The 19,967-nt window shown below is 34.4% G+C and overlaps 1 protein-coding gene across 1 annotated transcript in view; it reads left to right on the forward strand.

The window, feature by feature from the left end:
* Nucleotides 1-16,418, forward strand: part of LOC149552427 (inorganic phosphate transporter 2-1, chloroplastic-like) — a 51,259-nt gene extending 34,841 nt beyond the window's left edge. The window contains exons 2-3 of the mRNA XM_089787986.1: nt 14,320-14,511; nt 15,122-16,418. Of these exons, the coding sequence (XP_089644112.1) occupies nt 14,320-14,511; nt 15,122-15,946 (1,017 nt within the window). The 3' untranslated portion in view covers nt 15,947-16,418. The remainder of the gene's footprint in view (nt 1-14,319; nt 14,512-15,121) is intronic.
* The last annotated feature ends 3,549 nt before the right edge of the window (nt 16,419-19,967 follow it).

Raw genomic sequence — 19,967 nt, forward strand, 5'->3', positions numbered from 1 at the left:
GCTCCCAATGCAATTGATGGCCTCCCCAAATGGATTGTTGATCTCTTTTGTGCTCTTCCTTCTTGCTGGTTAGAAACCTATGGCTTTTCTTTTCTCTTCTTCTCTCTCACTTTTCCTCTCTTCTACTCATGTTAAACAAATAGAAGGCCCTTTAGGGTTATAACAAAAAGAATAGGTCAAAAAGAAAGTTAAAAAAACAAGTGATTTTTTTTAATTTTACAAGTCCATACTTTACTGGCCGCGGGCGATCTCTTGGCGATTTTATCAGGTGATTTGGGCGATTTTTTGGATTAATCGCTGATTTGGGCGATTCAGGCGATTCACCCGATGAAATCGGCAATGGCGATTTCCGACTCCAAAAAAATCACCATCCATGAATCTGATCGCTGAATTGCCAATTCACACGATTTTTGGGCGATTCTTGTTACTCTGGTCTAAACGATGTGTGCCTCAGGATAAGTAGAAACAAAAAAAAACTAACACACAAGCAGTGACGAACGATGACTTTTCAACGATTTTTTGCAATGATATTCTCATTTTCGAGCAATATATTCTAATAATTTTGCCGCGGGTTTTTCCTTTATTTCGTTGCTGATATATAGTGCGATATATTCGGCTTGTAAAGTGGACAGCGAAATACCACGAGTCTGGTGATATATCGCTGATATTTAAAACTATGATCTCATTGACTTCACATCGATCACAAATATCACATAAATCACACAAATGTCACACACTTATCTTCACAAGATAAGATCTTTACTTATACCTTGTATATTAGCAAATCTTTCCTCAATCGGCTTTTATGTGTTCACACGCTTGACATAATATAAAATAACTTATGGAATAATGTCCACAAAGTCGGTTCATCATTACTTAGTAATTATTTTGTTACCAAAATAATTCCTTAAGTTGTACAACTCAATTCTTTGCTATGCTCTGTTATGCTTTGTCAAATACTTGTATTGTCATAGAGCTTTCCTCAATTGCGCATAGCTAACTCTCAATGAGTCGTCCGTACACATCTCATCTGTCTTTGTGCTACAGCAAACTGTCTAACACTTAGACAATTTTCAAACTCTAAATGCATAAATGAAATGTTGAATACATGTTGCCATAAATGACAACTCTCAAGATATCTATCTGACCATATTGCCAACAATGCATACAAAGATTGATGTGAGCTATCTTTATTACTGAATTAAATGTTATTGCTGAATATATTTTTCTTTCATTACAAGATTCTTCCCACTCTCTCCCTTCATCTTGACTATACTGGTTCTTATGGATGATTATTGGGGAGGTTCATTATATGATAACTATTTAAAATAAAGTGCTTATACATTTGCCATCTTTATGCCAGTTCTAGCCTACGATATCATAATAAAGTTAAGTCTTTACTCTGAATATTATTTCTTACATATATAGAGTAGTTTCCCCATTTCAAGGATATATGAATCATATCCCTGTATGGTTCGGTACTCATGACAGAGAACATATGTGTTGGAAGTATTAGAGTTCTGAGAGGGGGGGGTGAATAAGAACTTACTAATTTTACTAAATCAATTTGCAGATTATAACTTTAAAGATTCATAGACTGAATGCATTCAAAACTTATTTAAATAAATATCATTCACCATGCATGAATATGAAAAACATGAACTCACAGAAGATAGAGATACGCATTTTGCTGAGTGGGAAATCCTCAAAATTCCTCAAAAAAGATTCGTCATAGGGAGAAAAAACCACTCCACAAACCTGTGATCTTTATTGAGCTTCAACTCTTTTACAATCAATAGTAACAACTGCTCAGGGATTCAACCCTGTTTTCTTTTAATTGAATTACAACCTTATATGCACATATAATTGTATGCAATATACTGTACACCTATACATGCAAATAAGTTTATAATCAATCCTTCAGGTCAATCTTACAATTTCAAGATATATGTCTCTGTGTTACATCATTGTATCACACTCATCTATTCAGATTTTATAATGATCTCTTTAAATAGAGATGAGATTCAAATAGAATCAGTTATAAAAAACAAATTGAACTAGTTAGGGCCATTCAACAAAATGACCTTATGAAATGTTTTAAAAACAACTTTTTTAGTTATGCCTTGGATTTCTTCATGCCCTTTGAAATATCAGTCATATAAACAGCAAACTGTGCAAGTAGAACTTCACACTTTCCTTTCAAACTTTTCAAAACAATTGCCATTTGAAACAAATGAAACCCTTCAAAAACTGTCATCTAGGGTTCAAACAAAAAACCCAACATTTCAAATTTTATAAAAAATGATGCCAGATGTGAAGGAGAGACTTCTTTTCAAAATTTGATACTGGATTCAAAGAAGGAAAAACTTCCATGTCTTTACATAGGAAGTTAAACAGAGAATCTCCCTTTGAAAGAAAAAAACCTTTACTTTCTTTTTAAATCCATTTTTACGAAACTGACTGTATTTTATTTCCATTTTGAAATTGACTGAAAAAGAAAATTTTCACACTTTCATTCATCTTATTTTTCTTCAAAAAAAATTTAAACCGAGTAATCATTTCTTCAAACAAAATCAATTGATTGGAAAGCATTCTGAATTCCTTTTCAAATCTTTCCAAAAATTTTATTCCTTTCTTGAAGAAATTCAAAAATTTTCAACCTTGTAAAAAAACAATCATATCTGAAGCCGTTTTTTTATACCTCCATCATTCTTTGCTTTCGAAAACCTTTATCATAGTTTTGAAAACTTTTGTTATGCCTCCAAAAACCCTTATCACAATTTTGAAGCCTTTCATTATGCCTCCGAAAACCTCAGTCATGCAATCACAGGTGAAGCATAAAAGTTGAGTATTTGAACAATACTTGAACTGTAAATCCAAAAATTGTAGTGCCAAGACAAACCTTTTCTTCACAATAACCCATATGCCAAAAACCACATAGGAATCTTTATAAGAACTCTTTCATAAAAATGGCAAGATCCTTCATATTTACAAAGCAAAAAGAATTCACGGCTTTACTGATTTGAAAAAAAAAACATTTCGTCTTCATAGAAGATCTTTTCAAAAACTTTCACGCAGAGAACCAAGAGAAGCTTTCTTCATGCAGAGTAATGGAAAGTAATAAATTTTTTTACAGAATTGTAGAGAAGACAAGGAAACCCTTCACAATAACATCTGCAGAGTTAAAAATGGTCTATCAAAATGCCCACAACCAAAATTTGTTTTAACTTTTCTTTCAAGTCCACCATCAGATCCTTACACTTGGTGAGTTCCCTTTTTCATGCAACAGTCTCTATTAAATGCTACGTACAGTGTAGAATCGTGCTGCTGTTAATACCACACCAATATGCTTGCCATGTACTCCCTTGCCTTTTTGCCTTGCTAACTTTGCGTTACGTTTTGTGCCACGTAATTTATGTATTTAAACTTGCCTTCACCACCTTTTCAAAAATGTCTGCGTGTTTCAAAACTTTGCCAACTTTAGTGTATGGATGATACTTTGCCATCTTTTGGAGTATGGTCAACAATCTCCCCCATTTTTGAGGCAAAAATTTTCACCATCTCATATATACAAGAGGAAACATAAAATTTTTGAATACAAATTTCTTCTCATATATACAAGATAATGAACAAATATGCAAGAAGATCATTGCCATGTAAAGCTGAACATAGATGCTGAACATACAAATGTCGAAAACCAACAAATGTTGAGGACCACACAGGATACTGATTATACAATGTACAAAATGCTGATTATACATGTGAAATGCTGATTATCAAACACAAACGCAACTCCTTTGATTTCTCCCCCAAAATTTTTGCATCGAAAATCTGACCATCTGCTTTTCATGAAAAATTTCTATGAATAGGAGTAGAAACCTAACACAGAATGTTTATTTGCAAAGATCTTATATCAGCATTGATTGAGAGAAAACTCCCAATCGAATTCTTAACTGTTCAAATAATTCTCTAGGTAGAGTTTTAGTAAAATGTCTGCTACCTGTCCTTGAGTGGGCACATAGATTAGCTTGAATTCATTCTTAAGAACTTTGTCTCGCAAAAAATGAAGTTTAATGGCAACATGTTTTGTGCGTGAGTGCATTATTGGATTTTTGCTTAATTAAATAGCACTCATATTGTCACACATGATAGAAATGGGTTTTGAAACTTGAATACCTAAATCAGATAACTGATAGTCCATCCAAATCAGTTGAGTACAACATGCTGCAGCAGCAACATACTCAGATTCACAGGTAGACAAAGTGACACAATCTTGTTTCTTACTATGCCAGGCAACTAAACAATCACCAAGGAAGAAAGCTACACCACTAGTACTCTTTTTATCATCAGATCCACCCCAATCTGCATCAGTATAACCAGAAAGTGTAAAATCATTGCTGCGAGGATACCATAAACCAAAATCAAGTGTACCTTGAATCTATTTCAGTATTCGATTCACTGCATTGAGATGAGATTGTTTTGGGTCAGACTGAAATCTTGAAACCATACATACTGCTTGCATTATGCCAGGTCTAGATGCTGTAAGATATAATAGACTTCCAATCATGGATCTATATATAGTTTGATTTACAGAAGGTGAGTCATCATTCTTCATTAGCTTGCAGCCTGTTTCCATAGGAGTGCTTACTAGTTTACAATCAGCCATATTAAACTTTCGCAACATTTCCTTAGCATATTTTGTCTGAGAAAGAAACAGAGCATGTTCAAGCTATGAGACTTGCAAACCAAGAAAAAATATGAGCACACCCAACAAAGACATTTCAAACTTAGATTCCATAATTTTTGAATTTTTTTTTGCTGATTCATCATTAGTAGACCCAAAAATAATATCATCCATATAGATTTCTACTACCAAAATGTCATTATTTATAACTTTGATATACAAAGTGTTGTCTGCCTTTCCACGAGAAAATCCATTTGCAATTAAATGTTTATCCAATCTGGAATACCAAGCTCTAGGAGCTTGTTTTAAACCATATAGTGCCTTTTTGAGTTGGTAAACATAATCAGGTTTGTTAGAAGATTCAAAACCTTCTAGCTGTTCCATATAGACTTCCTCTTCAAGATACCCATTCAAGAATGCAGTTTTGACATCCATTTGGTAGACAGTAAATTTTTTATAACTGGCATATGCAAGGAAGATTCTGATTGATTCCATTCTTGCAACTGGTGTAAAGGTTTGACCAAAACCAATTCTTCCTGCTGAGCATATCCTTTGCATACAAATCTAGCTTTATTTCTGATCACTTTTCCATCTTCGTTCAACTTGTTACAAAATACCCCTTTTCCACCTATGACATTTTTGTCATTAGGTCTAGGAACAAGTTCCCAGGTCTTGTTTTTCTCAATTTGATTTATTTCTTCCTGCATAGCATTTTGCCAACACGAGTCTGATAAAGCTTCAGTAACACTTTTTGGTTCGAAATCTGATATCAAGCAAAAATGTTCAGCAATATTTGCTTGTTTATTTGTTTTGGCTTTTCTTCTAGTTAAGATCCCTTTTTCTACATCTCCAATAACTTGAGACTCAGGATGTCTCTTAGCAATTATTCTAGAAGAAGTTTTTATTTTAGAAACAGTACTTGTTACTTTGGGACTTGAACAGTTTTCGAGTTCAGTTTCATCAGCAAGTTCAGTTTCAACATTTTCAAGATGTTCATCATGCAAAGTTTCTAATTTTTGGAATGATGTTTCTTCATGATCTTCTTTATTATTGCAGCACACAAAATTTTCATCAAATACAACACTTATGGCTTCTACAATTTTATTCAGCCTTTTATTATAGCATTTATAAGCTTTTCTATGTGTAGAGTATCCAAGAAAAATCCCTTCATCAAATCTTGAATTGAAGTTTTCTAAGGAATCATCATTCTTTTTGATGAAGCATTTATAGCCAAGTTTTTTGAAGTTTTTAACATTTGCTGTTTTGCCATTCCATAATTCATATGGAGTATGAGCTGTTCTAACTCTAATTTGTGCTCTGTTTAGAATGTAAACAGCTGTATGAACAACTTCTTTCCAGAATTTGTCGTATAGTTTTGCTTCATTAAGCATGGTCCTGACCATTTCTTTGACAGTTCTTTTTTTTTCCTTTCTACAACACCATTTTGCTGTGGTGTCCTAGTAGTAGAGTATTGTCTTTTAATGCCATGTTTTTCACAATACTCAATAAATTCCTGAGAGGTGAATTCTCCTCCCCTATCTGATCTTAAACATTTTAATTTTAAGTCAGTTTCCCTTTCTACCATTTTTCTGAAAATTTTGAAATGGTCAAAGGCTTCTGATTTGTGTTTCAGAAACGTTACCCAAACCATCCTTGAATAGTCATCTATGAACAACATAAAATATGTGTCACCATTTAATGATGCAGTTTTAGTTGGACCACATAGATCCATATGCACAAGTTCAAGTGGTCTGTTTGATGAGTATTTTTTTGTTTTAAAAGATACTCTCGTTTGTTTACCTTTTACACATTCTTCACAAATATTCACTGGTTTGGTAATTTGTAGTATTCCTTTGACCTTTTTATTCTTACTAATTCTAGCAAGATTATCAAAGTTAAGATGTCCCAATCTCTTGTGCCACAACCAATTCTCTTCTACTTTTCTCACAAGACAAGTATTAACCAATGATGTTTCTTGAACAGTAGAGTCAATCAAGTTATAAAGATTTCCACCTGTCCTTAAGCCACTAGCAATGACTCTATCCCTTCCATTTTTGATAAGCATTAAAAGAAATAGAGTACCTGTGTCACAAATCTGACTGACACTCAAAAGATTATGTTTCAAACCTTCAACAAAGTATACATCATGAATTTCTGTATCTTTGTTTAAAATTATTGAGCCTCTTCCTATTATATAGGCTCCTGAGTTATCACCAAAGCGTACAAACCCTCCATCAAAATCTTCTAGGGTTTTGAACTTACTTTTACACCCAGTCATATGGTGTGAGCAGCCACTATCCAAAACCCATGTTGCAGGTTTTTGAGCAAATAGGGCTGTTTCAACAATTAAAGACTTTTCAGATGTCTTTACTTGTTTCCAAATCTGTTTAGGTCTCAAATTTAGTTTGCATTGATTTGCATAATGACCATAGTGAAAACATTTGAAGCATCTGATAATTCTTTTCTTACCTTGATTGGTGCTATTATCACAGAAAATCGCCTTATGCCCAAAGACATTACAGTTAAAACAATAACCATTGAAGAAGAATTTGGTTTTCTGTTTAGGAAACTCCTCAGATGAACATTGCAAAGCATTTAGTCTTTTATCCTTTTCTTCAAGTAAAATTTTGTGATTTTCTATAATTTGGTTTGCTTCTTTTAACTCTTCTTGAAGTCTTTTATTTTCATTCTCATGATTTGAAATTAACTTCTTTAATCTTTTAAGTTCTTGCAAAGATTTGAGAAGTTCTTCTTCAAGATCAATTTTTTCATCTGAATCAGATGAAGATTCAGATCCACTAGATTTAGTTTTAGGAGTGTTAACTATTTCAGCCATGAACAATCTTTCCCCTTCTACATCAGCATCACTTGACTCTTCATTTGGGTCTTCTTTTGATAGAAGACTTTTCTTTTTGAAATCCTTGAATCTTTTGTTTTGATTCCAAGGTTTCCTTTTTGAAAACTTTTCAGTTTTCTCATCATAGTCTTATAGTTCTACATTTGGACATTTTGCTGCCACAACTAAAGCATTTTGGTTTTCCTTTGTATTTCTTTTTCATTTTCCTGACTAATAAAGCTTCTAGAGCATCTGTTAAGTCTGAATCACTCTCTTCAGCTTTAAAGGCTGTCTCTTTTGATGTAGAATTAGCTTAATTGCTAATTCTTATTTCATATGCAGTTAGGGTTCCTTGTAACTGATGCAGAGTCATTTTAGAAAAACTTTTCTTTTCTTCTAAAGTAGAAATTTTAGTTTCAAATTTAGGTAGAACTGACCTAATGACTTTTGAAACTACGTCATGTTCTTCAATTTTTTCACCAAGACCTTTTCTAGCATTGACTACTTCATCAATTCTTAAGAAATATGCTGAAATACTTTCGTCTTCATTCATTTTCAAATTATCAAACTGTGTATTGAGAGTTAACAATTTTGACTCTTTAACCTTTTCATCTCCTTGATAAATAGTTTCCAACTTTTCCCAAATATCATTTGTTGATTTACAATAGACTACTTTAGCAAACACATCTTTAGTGAGACCACACAACAGAGTATATCTTGCCTTTTTATCCAATTCATATGTTTGTTTATCATTAGCATCAATAGGTACTGTTGGTGGGACAATATACTTTGTAATAACAACATCCCGCATTCTCACATCTAAAGAATGTATAAATGCTTCCATCATAACTTTCCAAAAAACATAGTCATTACCATCAAATAGTGGAGCTCGGTTAAGGGAAGCCTCTTCAGCTTGTGCCATAACTTCCAATAAAAATCCCTGGAACAATTCCTACACTTGTTGGAGGTATTAGAGTTCTGAGGAGGGCGCGGGGGCGGGGGGGGAGGGGGGAGAGTTGAATCAGAACTTAATGATTTTACTAAATCAATTTGCAAAATATAACTTTAAAGATTCATAGACTGAATGCATTCAAAACTTATTTAAATAAATATCATTCACCATGCATGAATATGAAAAACATGAACTCATAGAAGATAGAGATACGTATTTTGCCGAGTGGGAAACCCTCAAAATTCCTCAAAAAGAATTCGTCATAGGGAGAAAAAACCACTCCATGCACCTGGGATCTTTATTGAGCTTCAACTCTTTTACAATCAGCAGTAACAACTGCTCAAGGATTCAACCATGTTTCCTTTTAATTGAATTACAACCTTATATGCACATATAACTGTATGCAATATACTGTACACCTATACATGCAAATAAGTTTATAATCAATCCTTTAGGTCAATCTTACAATTTCAAGATCTATGTCTCTGTGTTACATCACTATATCAAACTCATCTATTCATATTTTACAATGATCTCTTTAAATAGAGATGAGATTCGAATAGAATCAGTTGTAAAAAACAAACTGAACCAGTTAGGGCCGTTCAACAAAATGCCCTCATGAAATGCTGTTTTAAAAACAACTTTTCCAGTCATGCCTCGGATTTCTTCATGCTCTTTGAAATATCAGGCATATAAACAGAAAATTGTGCAAGTAGAACTTCACACTTTCCTTTCAAACTTTTCAAAACAATTGCCATTTGAAACAAATGAAACCCTTCAAAAACTGTCATCTAGGGTTCGAACTAGAAACCCAACATTTTAAACTTCATAAAAAATGATGCCAAATCTGAAGGAGAGACTTCTTTTCAAAATTTGATACTGGAAGCAAAGAAGGAAAAACTTCCATATCTTTACACAGGAAGACAAACAGAGAATCTCCCTTTGAAAGCAAAAAACCTCTACTTTCTTTTTAAATCCATTTTTACGAAACTGACTATATTTTATTTCCATTTTGAAACTGACTGAAAAAGAAAAATTTCACACTTTCATTCATCTTATTTTTCTTCAAAAAAAAATCAAAGCCAAGCAATCATTTCTTCAAACAAAATCAACTCACTGGAAAGCATTCTGAATTCCTTTTCAAATCTTTCCAAAATTTTTATTCCTTTCTTGAAGAAATTCAAAAAATTTCAACCTTGTAAAAAAAAATAGTCATACCTGAAGCCTTTTTTTTTACCTCCATCATTCTCTGTTTTCGAAAACCTTTATCACAGTTTTGAAAACTTTCATTATGCCTCCAAAAACCCTTATCACAGTTTTGAAGCCTTTCATTATGCCTCCGAAAACCCTCAGTCATGCAATCACAAGTGAAGCATAAAAGGTGAGTATTTGAACAATACTTGAAACAATTTAAACCATAAATCCAAAAATTGTAATGCCAAGACAAACCTTTTCTTCACAATAACCCATATGCCAAAAACCACATAGGAATATTTATAAGAACTCTTTCATAAAAACGGCAAGATGCTTCATACTTACAGAGCAAAACGAATTCATGGCTTTGCTGATTAAAAAAAAAACATTTCGACTTCACAGAAGATCTTTTCAAAAAATTTCACATAGAGAACCAAGAGAAACTTTCTTTATGCAGAGTAATGGAAAGTAATAAAAAATTTACAGACTTGTAGAGAAGACAAGGAAACCCTTCACAATAACATCCGTAGAGTTAAAAATGGTCTATCAAAATGCCGACAACCAAAATTTGTTTCAACTTTTCTTTCAAGTCTGCCATCAGATCCTTACACTTGGCGAGTTCCCTTTTTCATGCAGCAGTCTCTATTAAATGCTACGTACAGTGTATAATCGTGTTGCTGTTAATACCACACCAATATGCTTGCCACGTACTCCCTTGTCTTTTTGCCTTGCTACCTTTGCGTTACGTTTTGTGCCATGTAATTTATATATTTAAACTTGTCTTCACCACCTTTTCAAAAATGTCCGCGTGTTTCAAAACTTTGCCAACTTTAGTGTATGGATAATACTTTGCCATCTTTTGGAGTATGGTCAACAATATGTGCCTTCGAATTCCAATACTATCACATGCATAACCTTTCAGCAATCACGTAATTACTTTTCTGTACAAATTATAATGGAAACAAATACATCAAGCAGCTCCACTTGATTATGGCTTCCAGTAAAACAAGCAAGGCCCACTCTAAAAGGCAAAGCGGTAGTTCAAAATGCACAAAATAAACATGGTCAGTAAAGTATGAATATAATGCATGACTTGATTCTGCAAATACGATTTGATAGATATGTTTGGTATCAGCGTAGGAAGATGTCACTCGCTTTTGATAGCAAACAATCAAATTTGATCAAGAATAATATACTGGATTTCCTCACAGGCTGGACAATATTATGTAGCTGCCAATTACAACACCACCGTACTGATTGTAATACAGAGAGGAACTTAGCATGAACAAGAAGAGAGTTCTGTGAAAGCAAAAATGAATGCAGAGAGCGCCTAAGAGGGGATGAGAGTAATACAAATAAAACATCCTCAAAGAGGTGAGCAAGGCAATTAAAAATTCACCTGCGTGCATGCTTAGTTATGCGAGAAATGATTGAGGTGGCAAGAATGTTCACTTGGGTCTTCAATTTCATTTATGAATAAAAATCAACATAAAGCCCAATGCATAGAGTATTGGTTTACCTTGTAGATTAGGTCATATCTATTATTGATGAGTTTTTTTTTGTCCCATAGATATAGCTTAAATGCCCAGTGGAGTTTGTAGTTTGAGAGTCTATCAAGTTAGAGATCGTAGCTATCCCACTCTTCCATTTTGAGAATCTTCATGTTTATGATTTGTTAACAAATGATATATATCTATCCCTCTATTCATTATTATTGACGACCAATAATAATGAAATTTATCCTCCTACTTTTCTTTTATTTATTCCTTTTATATCTGTTATTAATATACTTCCTAATCCCATCTCTAAAATTTTTCTATCAACTGCTTATACAACTAGATGCCATTTTTTTTATGATATAAATTTTTACTTCATGACTCTTCCAAACCATTTTCTTCATAATAATCAATTAGTCTTCAATTTTGACTAAAGTTTGATTGGATCTAGGTTATTGACTTATGATTGATTGGGTTGATACAAATGTAGTCTTTAGTAGCACCCCATGTTAGGTTCTCTCGTGTACCTCCTCAACTATGTAAGGAATGGTCCAACTTCCAATGAGACCCATCATTGCTTGTTTATAAAATATAGCATATTATATTGGCTCATTGTAACCATCATACTGGTCTAGCTTCTACGTAATTGTATTGGTTTTCCTTCTATTACTTCAGTTTTTCAATCTTCGATTGGCCACTAAGCATCTGGGTGTTAAGAGTGTCGACTAGTCAGTTGTCAAGGTTGTGGGTACTTTCCAATCAGCCTATCTCACAATTGCTAGCACTCTAACCTCTTGTAATCATGGTGGCAAACATGCCATTAACTACCCTGGCCAAGGATTTTGGATGGGCAACCTATATGCCTGATCACCCACCACTCGATTTGACAACAAGAATGCATACAAGGATTTTTGTAAGCTATCTTTATTACTGAATTTAAATTTTATCATTGATTATATTTTTCTTTCATTGCAAGATCCTTCCCACTCTCCCTTCATCTTGACCATGCTCATCCTCATGGATGATTGCTGTGGAGGTTCATTATATGATTACCGTTTAAAATAAAGTGCTATACATTTGCCATCTTCATGCTAGCTATGGCCTATGGCATCATAAGGAAGTCAAGTCTTTACTTTGAATATTATTTCTTACATATATAGAGCAATGTCACCATTTCAAGGATATATGAATCATATCCCTGTATGGTTCGGTACTCATGATAGAGAACATATGTGCCTTTGAATTCCAATACTATCACATGCATAAACTTTTGGCAATCACATTACCTTTCTATACAAATTATAATAGAAAGGAATACATCAAGCAACCCCACCCGATTATGGCTTTCCGTAAAACAAGCAAGGCCTGCTCTAAAAGGCAAAGTGACAATTCAGAATGCACGAAATAAACATGGTCAATAAAGTATGAATATAATGCATGACCTGATTCTGCAGATACGATTTGATAGATATGGTTGGTATCGGCACAGGAAGATGCCACCCGCTTTTCATAGCAAACAATCAAATTTGATCAAGAATAACATACTGGATTTCCTCACAAGCTCAACAATATTAAGCAACCACCAATGACAACACCACCGTACTAGTTGTTGTACAGAGAGGAACTTAGCATGACCAAGAAGAGAGTTCTGTAGAAGCAAAAATGAATGCAAAGAGTGTCCGAGAGGGAATGAGAGCAATACAAATAAAACATCCTCAAAGAGGCGAGCAAGGTAATCAAGAAGTCACCCGTGTGCATGCTCAGTTATGCAAGAAATGGTTGAGGTGGCAAGAATGTTCACTCAGCTCTTCAATTTCATTTATGAATAAGATCAAAATAAAGCCCGATGCCTTAGAAGGAGTCATGGCAAAAAGGTGTTAGCTCCAACAATTAAATAAATAATTAAAAACCATAGTCAAGGATTGAAATAAGAGAATAAGAGTGGAAATATCAACTACCCTCGTGCCTTAGTATGCTAATGTTGCCCCTTTTATATTCATGCTTGCTTAGCCTTAATATGTATGTATATACATATGTACACACACACACACACACATATTTGTATATGTATGTACACATTTTATACCCACACAAGTATGAGTATAGACACGATATTTATATACTTAGATGCAATCGCATAACAAGCACACTGGGACTCATCCATATAATGAAGGTAATATTTCTTATTTGAATTTTTTTTTAGTGTTATAGTTTAATTGAATAGCTCATGGTCATTCTTGTACTTTATTGCTTGTCTAGTCATTTTGTTCTTGGTCTAGGCGGTTAGATTCATACTTGATGGCCTGATAGTGGATTTGGGTGTCCCCCTTCCCAACTCTCATTTTGGAAACTTTTCCCTCTTCATTGTGCTCCTGCAGGAAATGATTCCGGGTAATAACATATTTCCAATGATTTGAAATAATAATAAAAAATCACATAATCATTTTCAATTTCTAAGATATTCATTTTCCAATTCCCATCATAACAGCCAACTAACATGTCACATGAAACATTGACTAATAACCGAATATCCATTTCACAAGAATCAAAATATCTCAACAAATTTCACATGAACCATTATTTTCAACAAATTTACCCAACACCTAACTTCACATGAACTTTCCAATGGCTAGAAGATTATTTTAAATGTAGCAAAATTTGGGATGTAACATTATCTATATGGTTTGTTGGTTTTCAGTTTTATGCACAGAAATGTATAGGGAAAGTTACATTTTTCATCACTTAAATAAGGAAGAAATTATTCTTAACCTTTTTTCTAATAAATCATTTATGAAAATCATGGGGATTTTTACATTAATTGCTAGATAGATCTATACTTGTTTTTATTTGTCAAATTTTCTATTTTGAAGGATGCAAGAACGTGCTGGGTTAGTTAGGAATGACTCAATTCTATATAATGTAAAACATGCAACAATTTCTCAGTATTTTTTGGTTGAACTTGATATCTTATATACCAGTTTGAATGAAGATCATGACAGTTGTGAACACAGATCTATGTTTTTCTTGTCACAGATGAAAATGTGAATCTACTAATTTAGTTACACGTTATCAATTCTTTACAATATTTTTGTCTGTCTTGTGTATTGATGTTTCTGGGTTCGATTTTAGGTAGCTTTTTAACTTTGTTTTGCATCAGGTGGCTTCTTACTATGGATTGCCAGTTTCAACAACCCATTGTATAATTGGTGCAATGGTTGGATTTGGTTTAGTTTATGGAGGAGCTTCTGCAGTCAGTTGGTGGTCACTTGCAAGAGTTGTCTCTTCATGGATTATCTCTCCTATTCTTGGATCTGCAGGCGCATTTATCATCTACATGTGCATAAGACGGGTAACTTCTAAGATTTGCATTACCACATTTCTTTATTTTGTCGTTGGGCAGTGTTAACAAAATACATTGCCTGCAGTCTAGCACATTTCAGAACATGAAAATGACAACAAATTTAAATCTAGAGCTTTTTTGTCCAGATATCCCCTGGAATGCCTCCTAGATTTTAGTATATGATGTCAGTTAAAAACATTCATAGAACTTACACTTAGATCAGATTAATGCTTTCAAGTGGAGATAGGAGCAATAGCCATGAGGGTGGACAATCTTATGATTTATCATTTATCATATAATAACCCCTCTTTACCACGGACTTTTCCTTGAGTAATTCTAAGGGCAAAGAGGTGGTAAGTATTTGTCAATTATAATAGAATCGCAAGAAGCATACAACTTAATCAAGTTTTAGGCTGCACTGATATGTATAAGTGCAGTGTCCACTGAAACGTATATCATTAAAGCCTAATGTTTTGGCCACAAATGGTTAATGTAATAGTGAACTTGTTTCATCTGAGTTTCTACATTTCTAGTGTAGTTCAATTTTTTTTTCAAGGTAGTTACAAGTCATTGAGCTTTTTCTTGACCCAAAATGCTAATATTTTGATTTGTACAATAGTTTGTATACAGTGCCCCGAACCCAGGACAAGCAGCTGTAAAAGCAGCTCCGACAATTGTGTTTTTAGGAATTACATCACTTTCATTAACTTGTTTTCCCAGTCACTGGGGTGCAATCTTCAGTTTTTCAGCTGCCTTGGCTGCCGGTGCTTTGGGTGCACTTGTAGTGTATTTTACCATTCAGAGGCAGCTTGGAGAGCTGTTTGGAGACTACTGTGAGATCCCTGCAGAGAGCAATTTCTCTAATAAGAAATTGAGCCCATTTAATCTGTTAGCAAAAGTAGGGGGTCCTAGCGGCACCCAGCTGAAGATTGTCTATGCTGTTTTTGGCTACATGCAAATATTGTCAGCTTGTTTTATGTCCTTTGCACATGGAGCCAATGATGTTGCAAATGCCATTGGGCCAATCTCATCTGCTTTAGCAATTCTTCCAGGTCAAGTCCTCAGAAATGATTCAACAGTGTCTGTTCCAATACTTCTCTGGGGAGGATTTGGTATAGTAGCAGGTTTGCTAATATGGGGGTACCGTGTGATTGCAACCATTGGGAAGAAAATCACTGAACTAACTCCAACTAGAGGATTTGCAGCTGAATTTGCAGCTGCAACAGTAGTAACAGTTGCATCAAGGTTTGGGCTTCCAATTTCTGCAACACACACACTAGTGGGGGCAGTCATGGGAGTTGGATTTGCCAGAGGATTAAAGAATGTTGATTCTGAAATAGTGAAAGAAATTGTAGCATCATGGGTGGTTACTATTCCTCTGGGAGCATTACTCTCTATAACATACACTTTCATACTGTCCAGAGTTCTTCCTGCTTTGTGGTGATTGAAGATTGGTTGAATCTTGAAAATGCTGGAATTATCTGCGGAACTATTAGACATAGAACTGCCGCGGAGAGATTGCCAGCAACATCTGTTTCAAAGACTTCAACTTGCAATCTTCTACCAGAGAATGTACATCAAATTACTTTTAGTGGCTGAAGGGCTCTTCGGATTTGTGCAGACAATGGCAAATAATGGCAATGTAATATAGAAATCCTACTAGGAATCATAAGTCGCGTGTCGGCTTCTCCAAATCGAGATTTGTAAAAGTGCCTTACCAAAGATTGTGCTTTCTGATTATTCTACCTTTAATCTAGACGGATAAAGTTGTAAGAGAATTATCCGCCTGAAATGCGAAAGTAGAATGAATACTTGCATTATATTGGGCATCGAATTTGGATGACTGAAATATTCATGGAGCTCGAACTTTTCTTTGGCGAGACTTTATATTACAACTAGCCATTTTCCTTGTTAAATCAGAACTGGTTTGAAATTTGTACATTTGAAATTAGCCATTTCCTTGATATCTCAAATCATAATCGATTTGATAATTTGTACGTTTGTAATCATTGAATTTATTGGCAAATCTCCATAAAATTGTGCCAGTCTTAGAAGAGTAAAATGATACATGAAATGCTAATTTTAAAACTATAAAAGAGCATTTTGCACAATTAATGATGCGTGAACATAAAGCTGCCAAAATGGAATTGAACTTTCACTTAATCCCCAATAAAATTGTATAGAACTACGTTTGAGCAGATGTACATTCTCGTTCTTAATAAACTGATAGGAGTGTTAATGATTGTAGCATCAAATATTTGACTAGTCTACCGGTATTAAAACATTTGGTATCTATCTTTCACTATTATGATTATGGTGCATTATTATTATTGATAATGAATTATTAAGTAACTATATCTAGAGAGAGATATTGAGCAAATATAATTTGTGACATATGTTAAAGCAATAACTAATGTGAGTTAAGATATTATAAAGAGACAGGTTTTTACGAGAGACGTGCCTCTTTATATCATATACATATTCATTAAAAGAGTAGCTTGAAACACACATAAATCAACAAGCGTTATTATATATTACAACATAGATATATCAAGCCATCTGAAGTAGAAAACATTACTTTATACATCAACTTCCTCGCTAAAGGTGTTCACGAGATGTGTTTATCCCTCTGCGACTGGTGCTCCTATGGAGTGTCCCTCTCACGCAATAGTGGCCCCTGTTGTGCTTTTTGTAGACACCTAAATTTGATTACACTACTTTGGTAATCCTATTTAGTTATCTCTAAAGGCATCATTAATTAAATTCTTATTTAATTAATCCTTTGCCATCCCCTAGCTGATTAATTTAATTAATCATCTATAATCCTAATTGATAAATCAAATAACTTATTATTTATCAATTAAATCCTATTCTTCTATCTAATTCCAAAAATCCCCATTTATTAAATAAATCTATTTGATAAATAAAATCGTCAAATCTAAAAACCCCTAACTTATCCCCAATCCTCCATTTAGCCTAATCCACCCCTTAATGTTGTCACATTCCCTAAGCAAGTTTAAGACTTTCTTAAACAAAACCAAAGTCTCCCCTCAAAAATCCCAACCACTAAGTCATGAGTGCTCTTACAAACCATAAAAAGACTCTTACAAGCCCACTCATGACTCTTACATCCATCTTCCACACTCTTCCCTCTTCCACACTCATTCCTCTTACATCTCTCTTACATACTCAACTCCACTCATCATGCCTTTAACCAACCCTTTACCCTGCCCTCTCACACTCATCCTCCTTGTGACAAATGTCACTTTCCCATTGGTGCTAAACAAACACAATCCATGTGCTCCCCTTTGAGTGCATCTTAGCCCTCCTTAACCATCTCCCCATCCTTGCATCTAAGCCCTCCATCCCTCTACCCCTTGGCCTATAAATTGAATCCCATCCCAAGCCATTTCATCAACAATCCTTGAGCTAAAGTTATCATGCCCTTTTGAGAGCCAAAATCCATACCCATACCCTTATAATGCCAAATTAAGAGCTCACAAAGCTACCAATTTGCCATTACCCATCTCCATTGAAGCAGCTTTGAACATCTTGAGCATATATCCACATCAAAGGACACATCTACAAAATCAAGAAAGCATGGAGTGTTTTCTCTTGTGAGGTTTGCACTTCTTGTTTGCTTTTCTTTGTCTAAACATATATGTGAATTTAGTTTTGGTTTGTGAATGTTTATTTTATTGTTAATGTTCTTTACATACAAAATCTTGTTCTACATTTTGGCACGCCTGGTGGGACCCCACTATGGGTCATTTAATCATCAATTTCTATCTATATGTTATTTTTCTAACAATCTAATGTTTCTTGTTGTTTGAGTGAGTTGTAGGATTTTTTTTTGTTTTTGCAGGTTAAAGAACGCACTTAGGAAGAAGACATACCTTCAAAAATTCGAAAATAACGAAAAATTAAAAAAATTCTAAAAAAAAATCCGCGTTTTTTCAATTTTTTTTGCGCAGTTTTGTCTCCGCAGTTTGGTGTCTGCGCCTGCAAACTGTCGTCTCCGCCAGCTACTCTGTCGTCTCCGCAACCAAATTGTCATCTCCGTAGTTTGGTGTCTTCGACTGTCGTCTACGCATCCTGGACTGTCGTCTCCGCAGATCAGCGTCTTCGCAGTTTGGTGTCTGCGCCTGATGAACTGTCATCTATCTCTGTTGCACTTCTGTTTTAAAATCTTTATTTCTGCACTTTGTAGTGGTTCCGTAGGATTTAGACCATTATAAGCATTTTTACGCGTAGGAAAAATAGCAAAAAAAGTTAAATTTTTTTTTTCCATAGTTAAGCTTTCATTTTTGAAGATTTTGGGTGATTAACTAAATTGCTTTTTTTTGTCACATTGTAGGTTGGAGCACATATGAAACCACTAACCATGTTTCTTGCAGGTTCTCATGTTGCTAAAAAATGAACTTGAATGTTTAACCATTTGTCTTTGAATGCATGTTGCTAAAATGAACTTGAATGGTTAAACACATTTTCCATTGAATGAATGTTGCTCAAAACATACTCTTGAATGCCATGGATTAAAATCAATTTTTCTTGGAATGCATGCTTAAAACAACAAATTCAATCTTGAATGCCAAGGATCAATTAAACATTGCAATATCAAACACTTCATTTGGAGCTTCTAAAATTGAACAAAACAAATCTCTTTTCCACATGCAATTTAGGTAAAGTTTGATTTTTGGACATTTAAGAAACTTTGTTAAGTTAAATACAAATTTGCAAAAATCAATTTGAGTAGTTCCTTGGACTCACCTCTTTTCTAATCACCCATTAATTCAACCATTGGTTGCAATCTCAGCGCCATTTATGGGGATGGGTCTACTTGAAAAAGGTGTTAAATGTTCCACAATCTAACTAACTCACTTGGTCTTTGAACATTTGCTTTAACTTTATCAAAATTCTTAAATGACCAAAACTCTAGATTAAATCGATCACACTTCAAGTTTGGGCACTAAAATTGAACAACTGACGTGGAGAGCTTCCGGGCGCGCACTTGAAATCGAATCTTATACACTTTTGTTTTGGGCTTAAAACAAACTCACACTCAATTTTGAATGCCTTAAAGAAAATTAATCGATACTTGACGTGGAGGGCCTCCGGGCGCGCGAGTTTGCTTTTGTTGACCCTAACTCTTCTTTTTGTTTGCATTCTTCGATCGATTTACTTTTGTTGGTGCTTCAAGTTGGAATTGAACATTGTCTCTTAAACATGAGTGCTTGCAAAGTCTAGATTAGCACACATAAGAGTCAGTTGGTAAAAGAACAAGCGTGTTTTTTAGCCCAAGGTCATCCAAGTCTTCTCACCCCTTGTCGTCTTTCGAAGCCATCTTGGGTGCATAAGATTAGGATCCAAAACCTTGTTTCTTTTTAGGAGGCCTGCTTGGGAATTTCATCACCCCTTGAACGACCTCAACTCTAGCGTTCCGGCGGAGTATAAGAATCGGGAGG

Source organism: Cupressus sempervirens, chromosome 6 (assembly GCF_028749045.1).
Source record: "Cupressus sempervirens isolate cs-2001-9-10 chromosome 6, ASM2874904v1, whole genome shotgun sequence".
In the NCBI taxonomy this organism is placed as follows: Eukaryota; Viridiplantae; Streptophyta; class Pinopsida; order Cupressales; family Cupressaceae; genus Cupressus; species Cupressus sempervirens.